This window comes from Chelonia mydas, chromosome 24 (genome assembly GCF_015237465.2).
Source record: "Chelonia mydas isolate rCheMyd1 chromosome 24, rCheMyd1.pri.v2, whole genome shotgun sequence".
In the NCBI taxonomy this organism is placed as follows: domain Eukaryota; kingdom Metazoa; phylum Chordata; order Testudines; family Cheloniidae; genus Chelonia; species Chelonia mydas.
The window spans coordinates 6,295,573-6,308,938 of NC_051264.2; the positions used below are offsets into that span (position 1 = coordinate 6,295,573).

At 54.1% G+C, this 13,366-nt stretch overlaps 1 protein-coding gene across 1 annotated transcript in view; it reads right to left on the minus strand.

Moving 5' to 3' along the window:
- Positions 1-13,366, minus strand: part of SV2A (synaptic vesicle glycoprotein 2A) — a 59,130-nt gene that overhangs the window by 8,276 nt on the left and 37,488 nt on the right. Inside the window, exons 8-12 of the mRNA XM_037883086.2 lie at positions 12,766-12,854; positions 7,008-7,172; positions 6,172-6,305; positions 4,072-4,275; positions 2,820-2,979 (exon numbers count right to left, since the gene is read on the minus strand). Coding sequence (XP_037739014.1) covers positions 2,820-2,979; positions 4,072-4,275; positions 6,172-6,305; positions 7,008-7,172; positions 12,766-12,854 — 752 coding nt within the window. The remainder of the gene's footprint in view (positions 1-2,819; positions 2,980-4,071; positions 4,276-6,171; positions 6,306-7,007; positions 7,173-12,765; positions 12,855-13,366) is intronic.

The following is a 13,366-nucleotide window of genomic DNA, read 5'->3' on the forward strand; positions in this document are numbered from 1 at the left end:
TAATCTGACTGCATGTCAGCCTCGTGGCCTGGGAACCTAGACCCCTGCGTTCTATTCCTGGCTCTGCCACTGATCTACTGCAGGACATCAGCCAAGTCCCTTCCCCTCGCACCCTTTCGCCATTTCAACTGTCAGCGCTTTGTGGCAAGGCCTGCCTCTCTCTCGATATATGTACAGCACCCAGCACAATGGGGCCCTGAACGCAGCTGGGGCGCAGATGCTACCCATAACAGACACACACACACACACACACTGTTTAAAGCTCTGCTGTTCGCATGTATTTTTCTATCAGGAAATCAGTCGCCCCGGTGTATTTAACACCGATTACGACAAAGCTCCGGTGTCTGGTGTAAGCTACCGTAAAACGCTTCAACGACAGTCCCTGCGTTCTAACTTTAGCTGCAAACTCTGCAGCCCGCCTCTAGTCAGCACAAGGGCCCAGCTTCCATTCCCGCCCGACCTGCTGGGTGTGGGGGCTCCTCCTTCCAGGAGCCCCCAAACCCCTGCTAAAGCAAAGTCTGGTCCATTTAATGCCTTAATGCCTGGAGCAGCTCCCCAGTCTCTTACTCAGCCACCTGCCCTCCTCTCCCTTCCTACTGTCTACTTCCAGCCTTCGGCAAGCTGCAGTCAAAGATCCCCTTTTCCTACGGGTCTGCAAAAAGCCGAGCACAAATGGATCAGGCACAAGGGCAGCCCAGACCACCACCTGCCGCCCATGAATCAGTGCCCTTCGCTCTCAGTGACGGGCCCTCCAGGCAGCCAAGGCCCAACCTGGCAGCTCTGGGCATCAGTTGTGCCTGCGCGATTTCTCCCCTGCCATCAGCGGTGTCAGCAGGGGGCAGCTGCAGTAACTCACAGCCCCAGGTGAAAGGGATGTGCGTCATGGCTTGGCCTGGAGGTGGCGCCCTTGAGCCCCTCTAGTTGCCTGCATTGACAATACCTTGTCCATGTTCAGTCTCAAAGCAGCAGCCTCCCCCCGCATGCAAATATTGATGTGCTCCCAGAATCCTTTCTGGGCCTTCCCTAAGCACAAAGGTTTATGGGGAACCCCTGGCATCTCGGGGGGGGGGGCAGGACAAATTGGCAGGCCAGGGAGAGGGGTTGGGAGCCGATTGCAAATGCAGGGGATGCCAGCTGGCAGCCTTATTGGGATTGGCATAAAATCTCCTCAGTGATCCATTCTCGGAGTCAAATGCACCCATGCCATCTACAGTCAGTGCCCAATTCACAGAGGAGAAAACTGGGGTACAGCAAGAGGACGTGACAAGTCTGTGCAGCCAGGCAGAGGCAGAGGTGGGAAGAGGACTCCCCAGGAGTCCTGTGCCCCAGTGCTCTACGCTGCCCAGTAGACACCGCTCCCCACCCAGAACTGGGACTAGAACTGGCTGAAAAAGAGGGGAAGGGGGGCTTCCTTTCTGTGAAAATGTGTCCAGTTTTAAGAACATAAGGACAGCCATACTGGGTCAGACCAAAGGTCCATCTAGCCCAGTGTCCTGTCTTTCAACAGTGGCCAATGCCAGGTGCCCCAGAGGGAATGAACAGAACAGGGGATCATCAAGTGATCCATCCCCTGTCGCCCGTTCCCAGCTTCTGGCAAACAGAGGCTAGGGACACCCTCCCTGCCCATCCTGGCTAATAGCCCTTGATGGACCTGTCCTCCATGAATTTATCTAGTTCTTTTTTGAACTGTTATAGTCTTGGCCTTCACAACATCCTCTGGCAAAGTGCTCCAAAGGTTGACTGTGCGTTGAGTGAAGAAATACTGCCTTTTGTTTGTTTCAAACCTGCTGCCCATTAATGTCGTTGGGTGATCCCCAGTTCTTGTGTTACGAGAAGGAGTAAATAACACTTCCTGATTCACTTTCTCCACATCCGAGATGATTTTATAGACCTCAATCATATCCCCCCCCTTAGTTGTCTCTTTTCCAAGCTGAAAAGTCTGAATCTTATTAATCAAAATGTGCACTCCCAAAGCAGGGTGAAATGTCAAAACTGTGGGAATTTTCATGGAAACGGGCTTAAGGAAAAATTCCATTTGTTAAAAACTGAAATGGAACTTTTTGGCTTTCCAGCTGCCCTCAGGGAAGGCTCTAGTTAATTTCGTGTGAAATTGGCAAGTACCTTCCCACCCCACTGCTGGAAGTGCAAAGAGCCCTGCCACACTGCCTCCCTGTGAATCGCCCTCAGCTCTAGGCACCCGAGAGGGTGACCAGACAGCAAGTGTGGAAAATCAGGAGAGGGGCTGGGGGTAAGAGGCGCCTATAGAAGACAAAGCCCCAAATATCAGGACTGTCCCTATAAAATAGGGACATCTGGTCACCCTAGTGCCAGAGCATTGCTGCTCATCCCACAGAGCCGGGGTGGGGGGGGAGCCAGGGAAACCCTGGTCTTTGTGTCTCTATCCCCTAGAGCTGGTGTTCAACAAAGGTATGGTCAAATCTGTGCCTGATTTGGCTCAAGATTTCACTCTGCCACATTGGCATTTTCCAGCAAAATTAAGTTTAGTGGCTTCTGCTCTAACCACTAGACACTCCTCCTGGGGCTGGGAATAGAACCCAGGAGTCTTGACTCCCAGTCATTCTGCTTTAGCCATTGGGCCACCTTCCCTCCTCCCAACATGCAGGGTCCTTCGAGCCCTAACAAATATTTATCGTTACTGCATTGTGTCCCCAAAGCTACCAGATTGCGGCGGTGACCCAGGATTCCTCCTTCTCAGCCACCCCGAGGTGGCTTCATGGGACCAGCCCATGTCTGGACTGGGTGTCCCGGGATCAGGACTTGCTCTGCCTTGGGTGGATAACGGAGGCGGGGACTTGTACCTTTTGTCTGAGGGGTAAAGCTCCACCGTCAGCACATCCAAGGCGTTCCAGGAGGCGATGCTGACCCCCCCGAAAAGGCAGAGCAGGGCAATCATGGCTGACTCGCTGTTCCCGAACGACAGGAAGAAGCAGCTGATGCACGACATCACGCTCGAGCCGGCTGCAGCAGGACGAGGAGAGGCGTGTTAGGCGCAGGTACAGGCCTCGCTGGAACCATACCTGGTCAGAGCCAGCATCACTCGCCTGGTGCACGAGCCTTCCCCTATGCATCAGCCTCCATCGGTCCTGCAAGGCCTCCTGACCATCCCCTCTGCACAACCCTGTGCAAGGCCCTTCTCTTCTGCAGCCTCCCTGCCCTACCCACCATCTCTCACCAGCTTCCTCTTTGCTCCTTCGTTCTGCTGGTGCAAAAACCACTGACTCTGCAATTCTGCCAGGCCCTCTGGCTACAAGAGGCAGCTGGGGCAGCTGGCCTGAATGGTGCAGGGTTGAAAATCCTAGCTGTGCCCCTGCTCTGCATGGAGAAGTTTCCCCTGGGAAAGTTTCAGTGGGAACGGCTGATGCCTGTGGACCAAGAGGGTCCAGTTCAAGCATCAGCCAAGGAATAGAGCCAGTTGGGAATTTTTCAACTCAACTTTTTTTTTTTTTTTTCGGTAGGAGAATGGATTCATTGAACCTGTTCTTGGGAAAGGGTCAGATCTGATGAATTTCCCATTTCAAACAGTTTGTGGAGCTCTGTCTTTCAGCTTAAAAGGACTTTTCATTTTGAAACATTGTTCGTTGATGATAAACACCCATATTTTCAGAAGAGAAGAGGTGGAAATAGAAACCGAACATTTTGAAACGATTGAAACATAATGTGTCACTGACCGGCTTCGGAAAGAAAATATTCCGATTTTCAGTGCGGGACAATTTTTAAGATTTCAAATTTTCGTCCCTAATCTGGATGGGGGGAAATTTTTGAAATCTCAAAAATTCTCACGGACTGGGGAAACCTTTCCTTCTCAGCTCTCCCAAGGAGGCATGCAGCCAGCCTGGGGATTCTGTTAAGGGGTGAGACCCTCTCTAGCCAGCAGGGGGCAGCTGCAACTTCAAGCCACAGGGAAGCTGGATTAAAGGAGCGGGGGTCAATTTTTGCTCCTGCAGCCAGGGTCTACAGGGGGATCAGTGCAGAAGGAACAGACTATCCATACCCCCATGCTGCCGCCACCACTCCCCCCGCCAGTCCCCAGGCAGCATCCCCGCCCCTCACCCAGCATCCGGAGGCGCCCGATCTTGTCCATGAGCAGGGCCGAGACAATGTTCCCCGGCAGCACGGCCAGGGTGCCCAGGAAGCTGACAAAGTAGATCATGTAGGCGTTGTTGTCGTCGCTGAAGTCCAGCTGGCAGCCTTCTTTGTTGTGCAGGAAGGTGCTGTTGATGATTTTGGTGTTGATGAATTTGTACTCAAACAGGTCTGTGGAGAGGGAGAAGACGACACTGGGCATGGCCTTGCACTGAGCTACAGAGCGATTGGCAGGCTGTTTGCCCCTCCCACCAAGCACTGGGGGATGGGGGAAGATGGGCTGAGATGCAGCTGCCTCTGAGGTGGAGCGCAGCTGCTATTTAACGACCACACATCAGCATTGCGCAAGGATGCTCTCCCAGCTTTGCAATGCAGCCACGCCACCTCTGGGTTGGACCACAGCTGCTGCTTAATGGATGGACCCAGCACCAAAAAGCAAACCACTTCTGATATGCAACATGGCTGCTGTTTAGTGGCCTCACCGCAATGCTGCACACTGACACTCACCCACCACTGAAAAGCAGCCACCTCTGGGACAGAACATGGCTGCTGTTTAGGGACTACACAGCAACGCTTCACAGGGATTGCTCACCCCCCACTGAAATGCAGCCCCCTCTGAAGTGGAACACAGAGGCTTTTCAACAGCATACAGCCGTGCTGGAAGTGGAGATAGAAATGCAGGGGAACTGTAAGCCACCAGGGTGTCATTAATCAAGGGGAACTTGACCAGGACTAACACTTTTGTGTTTTGCAGACCAGCCCAGGGATTCTTAATCAATATGAACAGCGGGGCGCCTGGGTTTTAATGGCTAGGTCCAACCCACCAGAGGGCAGAATCAATCAGTGCGACATTGCAATACACGGAGGGTTGGACACAGAAGTCACGAATGGTCATTTGTTCGCGCACACAGGGCCAGCCTTGGAGCAGCGTCTGTCCCAGGTGAAGATGGCTTTTTTGGGGTGGGGGGATAAATTTACCAGCTGTTTGCTCCCCCTTCAACAGCGTTTGTTGATGCCTTTCAGAAAATACGTGGGTTAGCAGCTCCAGCTGCCTGATCTCTCGTTGTCTAGGGCTCCCCTCGCAAAGCCCATCAGAGTCTATTCAGTGCTGAGTCACCGCGAAGCAGCTAATTAGCACGGCCCAGAGGATACTGAGCAGCAGCCTCACAGCAAGTGCAGCAATCTCTAGCCCCACAGAGGGCCGGGTGGAGAATTAAGGCCCTAAAACAAAACAGCCCTGGCCCAATCCTTCTCCGCCCTGAACCTTGCCCAGCCATTTCCATCAGTGCAACGTGGTTCCCAGATGCTGCCTGGTAGCATTTTACACCCCCTTTGCATCAGTGTGTGTAAATGGCTGCAGATGGGGGCAGGGCAGTGGAGAATCAGGCCCCCTGTTTGTTCCCCCATCACATTCATGTCGCTTGCCCTCCCCTTCAAGGGACCCCAAATGCAGCATCTGCGCTGGTTAGGCTAGTGAACACAAGGGCTATTAATCCTCATGCTCCATGGCACAAGCTGACCTCCAGCTGGACGGTCAGGAAGGAACCTCCCCTATGAGGTATACTATTAGCCAGCAAGGTCCAGTGTTGGAGATTTCTGTCTCCAAGGGCATGTCTACACTGCAAAATACGGTGTGTCCTTAACATGGGTTAACTAACCCACATTAGCTAACTCGGATTCAAATAGAAGTGAAGACACGGCAACTTGGCTTTTAACTGCGCTTCGTGTCTCAAGTTCAGTCCCCTGGCTGCCCTGTAAACTTGAATTTGAGCTGCTGACCCAAACTGCCAGGGCTGTACTGCTATGTTACCCTGAGTCAGTGAACCCAAGTTCAGAACAGACCTTTGCAGTGAAGACATAACCTAAAAGCCAGCGAGTCAATGTGGCCCAGTGGGTCTGGTACTGTCTCAGTGGGTCTCAACCTATTTACCATTGTGGGCCGCATCCTATACTATCTGTATGGCCCTGAGGATGTCACATGGGCCGCAGCTCTGTGCTGATTGGGCCAGGTTGAGAACCACTGGTCTAGATGGCCCATCGACTTGTTACGGGGCAGCAGGAAGTTACCTGTGTTGTAGAAGACAGTGGAGATGAAGGAGCAGTTCTTGAAGAAGGTGTTGCTGGAGGTGATGTCTTCGAAGTAGCACTCCTCAAACAGGGAGTCCTCAAAGGAGACGGATTTCAGCTTGAGGCCGATGAACCTACCAGGGATGAACCCGGGGAGTGAGCGACCCAAGAACGACTGGGATAAGGGGTGTGGGATGTGTGGGTCTCCCTCCATCACGGGGGAACAAAAATGGTTTCTGGACCTGCTAAGCCAGACACTGGATGTTCGGCGACCCTTCTGTGCAATGAGTTTGGTGGGTCTCAGTTCAGTCCCTATTGGATGAGTAGCCACAACTGGGAGTTAATTAAGTATTTGCAATTGGCACAGCAGATAACTCAAGGCTTTCATGGACTCTGGGGGTCCATAAAGGTAGGGGTTGGTGTGTGGTAGGGTGGGGGTTCAAGCTTGCCCTGTTGATGCCCATGTTCTGGATACACAAAGGATCCCAACCTCTAGGGCTGCACTCCTGGTGAGGTTCTGGCTGCATTTCCCTCAGCACCTATTTATTTATGCACCCCCCTCCTCTCGAGCCCAGAGACCTCCTCCCAGCACTGGCCAGGCTCGCTATCCCCCAGCGCAGGCACATGCTGCCCATTCTCTGCAACCACGGGGCCATGTTAGACCCCACCAACCTCCCAGTGTCTTTGCAGGCTCTGCCCAGTATAGGGATGCCTGGTTGTTTTCCGTGAGCACGACCCCCCCGCTTTCTGCCCCAGCGCCTCGGCCCATCTCACAAGGGTCAAAGAGGGCCCTGGCTAAGTGCCCTGGGGGTGAGGAGGGACGACCCACTACTCACTTGTCATTGAAGTATTCACCGTTGCGGTGGATCTGGTTCTCCAGGGTAAAGTTGAAGGTGAAGTGTTCCACCTTCTCGCGGGTGAAGAGCTTGGTGCGGGAGGCATATTCGATGTTCTGTAAATGCTTGATCATGTCTGGGAACCAGACGGTCAAGCCATAGTAACTATCAGAGAGAGAGAGAGAGAGAGAGAGAAATAGATATCAGTACTGATTGTCTGTAGTGGCTAGGAGCCTGAGTCATGTACTAGGACCCCATTGTGCTAGGAGCTGTACATTGTTATTGCTATTAGGTGCATTATGGTAGCACTAGCACCCTAAGTCATGGAGCAGGTGCCCCGTGTGCTTCGTGCTGTACACTGCTATTAGGTGCATTATGGTAGCACGAGGACCCTCAGTCATGGGACAGGAGCCCAGGGTGCTAGGAGCTGTACAAAGAAGGAACAAAACTCAGGCTCTGCCCCAAGGCACTCACAGTTAGCGCTGGGCGGGAAATGGTTTCCTGGGAGATTTTTGAAAAATGTTCCGGTCTCAACTCAGGATGAAAAGATGAAATCTCAATTTTTTTTCACACACTGAAAAAAAACCCCAAAACCCCTGCGGTTCAGGTCACTCAGACTGCTTCATTTTGATCCTTTTGAAATGCTTCATTTCCATTTTGACCTGTTTGTTTTTCTTTTTTAAAAACTTTTTTAAAAGTATAAATTAAGTTAAATTTCCAAACAAAAAGTCGTTTCCAACTGGAAACTAAACTTTTGGTTTCAAAAAGGTTAAAACATCCCATTTTGATCCTTCTGAGGGTTTTTTCCCAGCTGGGCAATTCGTCAGCTCGCCCCTTTCCTGCAGAACGATTCGGTTTCCATGAATCTGCAATTTTTTTTTTTTTGCATAAAAACATTTCTCAGAAAAATTCCCAACCAGCTTGACTTACAATCTAAGTATCAGATAAGGGACCCAGGTCTCTCGAGTCCCAGTCCTGGGCTCTATCTCCAATGCGTGCTGGATCTGGTTCTTAAATCTCAGCTAATAACAGGGCAACCTATCCCAGCATGCTGCCCTGACAGCATGCCTCTGCGGGCATCCATTCTCCATGGACCATTCTGTCTTTGGCCTCTGTCCTGAGGCTGCCCACAAGGGGCTGGCTGTGACTGGGGAGCTCCACCCCTAAATCTGGGCTCAAACCCACCAAGCCTTTTCCCCAAACACTTGTTGCTCTCTGCCATCCAAGGCTGGATTTGAACCAGCCGCCTGAAGGCCCCATAGTTGCCCCATAGAATGGGGTGCACCTGGCTCTCCCTGCACTGGGGGATGGCCAGTGCTGGGAGGAGGTCTCTGGGCTCGGTGGGGTGTGCATAAATAAATAGGTGCTGGGTTGTGGGGGCGGAGGGGCGGGCATGCTCATCAAGAGTGCAGCCCTGTAGATTGGGATCTTTTGTGTACCCAGAGCACAGGGACCAGCCGGGCACGCTTGGCCCCCCGCCCCCTCCACCCACTGACCCCTGAACCAGTCAGATGAGCACCCAGCTGATTGTAATGTTGGCTTAAAGACAGCAGGAAAATGTACTGACCCCTGCATAGCTGGGGGCCCTTGGGGTGTTCAGAGAAAAATGGGGGAGGGAAGGGGAGAAAGAAATGGCCTTTCCTGCAGCGATTCTCATGGCAGATTCTCTGCACTGAGCTCCGTGCTTCAGCACCAAGGACAGCTACTAGAGTCCAGAGTCTTCCTGAAGTCCTTCCCAAGGTGCGGTCAATAACACTGCCGGGAATAGAACCCAGGAGTCCTGACTCCTAGCCCTACACTATAGTCACGGGAGCAAATTCTCTCCCAGACACAGAAGCCAGGAGTCCTGATCCATCTCCAGGCTCCAACTCCAGCCACTGGATCACGCTCCCGCCTTCTGCCAACATATGGGGAGTTAATAGGCTTTCTTCTTAATTTTCAAAAAGAGGATAGATAGGTAGATAGATAGATAGATAGATAGAGGGGGTGTATGGGGATAGATAGATAGATAGATAGATAGATAGATAGATAGATAGATAGATAGAGGGGGTGTATGCAGATAGATAGATAGATAGAGGGGGTGAATGGGGATAGATAGATAGATAGATAGATAGACAGACAGACAGACAGACCCTGGACAACCCGACTGACTTCTGTGGGGCTTTACGTGATGTGATCCAGCCCTGTAGGCTTTGTGCTGGGATACAAGCCCCCTCTGATACAAGACACCCTACCCCGGTTGCACGGCCCTGTTGCTGAGGTGGCCGAAAACAGAGAAGCCGGTTAACTACAGCAGCCACAGAGCCAAATTGTGGCCGCTAAACTCAGTGGGGCTGCTTGGGCGTGAATGGCGAATCCCCACGCGACGGGGAAGCCACCGCCTCTCCGCCAGAGACTATTCCACAGCCTAGCAAGTCCCGCGGCTGCAGAAAAGGCTTTTCATTGTTAGCACGGCTTTCCCAGTTTTCCCTGTGCACAGTTCCCTCCTGGGGGAGGCCCGTCCGGCTGTAGGTGGAGCATAAGAGCTTTGGCAGGGCTCGGGCTGCACCGGGCCTGTGCCGGGAAAGTCAAGGAGTGCGGCAAATAGCCCTGCCACCCCCTCCCCCATTCTGAAACATCCCCCCTCCCCACCCCTCAGCCTTTCTGACAGCAGCTAAACCTAGCGTGAAATCCTGTTCTGGGAATAGCAGCTGGCAGGGGAGGAGGAGGGCGGATTCTGTGAGCGAGATGGATCCCACACTGAGCGAATAGCGTCTGGCAAGGAAGCACAGCATTCGAGCCAGGGGTAGGGGGGAAGGCTCAGCAGTGCCCTGGGAGTGCGGGCGACGGGCTGGATGGGAGGCAGGGGGAACGTGGTTGGAGTCTGGACTTGTTAGCTGGGGGCTGGGGAGCACAGCGAGAGTGGCATGGCACCAGGGGGATCCTGGCTCATAGGGAGGGGGTCGGTTTATTTGTTTGAAGCCAACCAGAACGAGGGATGTTTGGAGCCAGAGCTTGCTGTGGGCCCAGGGGATGGGGGAGCTACCGTCACACAAAGCCATTGTACGTCGCCAAGGAGAATCGGGGCCAGCTGAGCGCCATCCCCCTTTGTTGGCAGCAATAGGGCGGGGAAATGTCTTGGTTTGGGTCAGCACGTGGCGTTCTGGAGGCGGATCTGAACTCTCCGACTGAGAGGAGACTGGAGGGTCATGGTGGGGAGGGTCTCTGACTCCCATCCTCTCTCCTCACCCTGCCCTCCTAGGGGTAGGCAATAGGCAGACGAGCCAAAGCCGGACTGCCAGATGCTTTTGAACAGGCACCAAAATCTTTTTATTTACTCATTACCACCAATTATGGTTAATATTTTTGTATAATTTCCTCTGGAGTCTGGACCTTGACCATACCTTGACCAAGAAATTTGGACCTTGACAAAAAATAATCGATTACCCCCCCATGTCTGCACTGGGAGCCTTTATGCTCGCTCATCCAATCGAAGAAAAGACGTGCTACCATGTGACCCAACTGACCAGTCGCATCAAAGCGACATGGCCCCCGCAGCAAACGCATGGGGACATCCCGCCAGCAGGAATAGGACAGCCTGTGGCCCCGTTTGCAGAGATGCCCAGCGGGTGGATTTCATGGGAGCTGCAAGCACTCAGCACCCAATTCCTTGGCGTGTTGCTCACCGCGAACACGGCCTCAGCAATTATCCAACCATCTCAATAACGGACCCACGCTTGTCCTGTAACACGCTTTAGCAGAGTAGTCCAGAGATCAGTTTGCTAAAGTTAATTGGCAATCAGTTAACTTGAATTAGAACAGGAGTAAGACACTCAATCCTTTGAGCCCGCAAGCAAGACCCTGATTGCACAAGAGGAACGCCATGACAATCACCTCTCTGCCAGCTCCAACTGACAGGACTTTGTAGAGATCAATTACAGAGACATGGTTCCTGACTGGAGCCATCACCGGCTCCCCGCGGCCTCGGCCAATATCGGCAGCTGAGCTCATTTGTCCCAAAAAAGCCAAGGAGGAAGATTTGTCCTCGCAGGGCTGCTGTGCAAATTGGTGGCCTTTGATTCTCCTTATGATGCTGGTAATTGCTCCATGTACACTAAAGTCAATGAAATATTTAATCACAGCGCTGACAAGACTGAAATCAAGGGGAGCTAGGCGCCTAAATACTTTTAAGGATCTGGACTCAATTGGTCAATTGTAAATTGGCCACCGCTCCAGAGGAGTTGCTGGGCCAGAACCCCAGCCAGGGTGTATCGGCCTCGTTCCACTATGTCCGCACCGATGTACACCAGCTGAGGATCTGGCCCGAGGAGTTTAGGCCCTGAAAATGTTACCTCAGCCTGAGCGGTGCTGGAATCTTCATCAGCCCCTTCCTCCCCTTGACTATCACAGCTCCTTTCTCAGCCCCCGCCCAGCTCCCCAGACCCCAGCAAGGACAGAATGCTGCTGCCCCAATCTCAGCCCCCACCCCCCAGCCCAGCTGCTCCCTCCCCGATGCTCACACTCCTCCACCTCCCCGCGTTCAAGGCAGGAGCCAACCCAGATTGAAATGCTCTGTTGGGGTTTTTTCCCCAAGTTTTCAATTTGCCGAAAAGTTAGAAAAGTTTCATTTTCGGTTCTACCCCAAACAGTTCCCCTCCCCCTCCCCCGGACACACTTTTTCCGGAGCTGCCGGAGAACTGAAAAAGCCGCTCTCCTGCTGGCCCTAACCAGAGCCGCGGCTGACGCCAGCCCATTGGGCATGACCCACTGCCGACCACAGCGCGGCGCCGACTGGCTGCTGCAGAAGGAGCTCGGGAGAAGGGATGCGCACGGAGGACCTCATGCGAAGCCAGGCAGCACGAGCAGGGGGCGTGTGCCCCCTCTGGATTGCAGAGCTGTCCTCTGACCCTGGGCACCAACCCTACAGCAGCTAGAGCGGGGGTCTGATAAGGCACCAAAGTGGCTCAGGGGAACGTCGATACCCAGCTGCTGGAAAATCCCCATCAACCACATTGTATTAATCCCTTCCCTGGGCATGCCCCATTCCCCTTCCCAGCGGCGACATCTTATGTTCCCCTCCTTCAGGCTGCATGGATTATACTCGCATCCCTCACAAGATCTACACCAGGGCGTGACCATCTCTCCCTAACAGAGACAGTATGTGTAGTGGTCAGAGCAGGGGACAGGGACTAGGGACTCCAGGGTTTTGTTCCCAGCTCTGTGTGGGGAGCGGGGTCTAGGGGTTAGAGTGTGGGAGGGGAGCTGGAAGCCAGGACTCCAGGGTTTTGGTCCCAGCTCTGTGTGGGGAGCGGGGTCTAGGGGTTAGAGTGTGGGAGGGGAGCTGGAAGCCAGGACTCCAGGGTTTTGGTCCCAGCTCTGTGTGGAGTGGGGCCAAGAGGTTAGAGCAGGGTTGGGGCTGGGAGGCAGGACTCCTGGGATGCGCTCTTGTCTCTACCACTGACACCCTGCCTGACCTTTGGGGAGTCACTTCCCCCTCACTTCCATGCCTCAGTTTCCCTGGCCATAGCATGGGCATAACGGGATTCCTCCACCTTTTGCAAAGCACTTTGTGGCCTTCGCGCCATGCAAAGGGGAAGCATCACTGAGCCCAGGATAATTTGTGGCTCAGAGGAGACCCTGGCCAATCCCCTCCCCCACTGGGAGCAGAGCCAGGAAGAAACAGACCCAGCAAGTCACACAGAGCAAACAACACTGGGGCCGAAATCATCTTTCCGGCCCTTCCCCCGCCCCTCCCCTGGGGTCCCCGCGCCCATCGCACCTGAAGGACATGGTGAACCACACAGCCATCATCATGAGAGTGACGCGCCGGTACTCGGGAGCAAAGCACTGCAGGAAGTTGCTCCAGACCTGAAGGAGGGAGAGACGGGGCGCGTGAAGGGACCACTCACCGCCACGCCAGCTCTGCTGGGGGATGGGCACAGACGGGGACATGCCCAGCTCCCAGCAGGGGCAGCTGGAGATGGGGGGGCAGGATGGAGGAAGAAGACAGAGATGGAGAGAAATACAGCAGCAGATGGGGAGAGCTGATGCATGTGCATTGACAGGGGCCAACGGGGGGGCTGGGATGGGCACAGAGAGGGCTGGGGTGCAGACCCCACCCCCCAGGAGTCCCCATTGATTTTGGCAGAGCAGGGCCGGGGGGGGTGGGGGGGCGCACTAGGACACTGGTAAGGGACTCCCTACCCCATGAGCCAGGTGCCCAGCCCTGGAGACCCGGCTGGGCACGTCCGCGTCCCCCTCCCTGCTCGGGCACGGCAAAGCTGCCCGGCTGGAGCCCATTGGAGCGGATCGTTCCAGCTCGGGGTGGGTGCCGGGGAAAGGCCGCAGGCAGGGAGCAGGGGGAGATCCCGGATATTGCC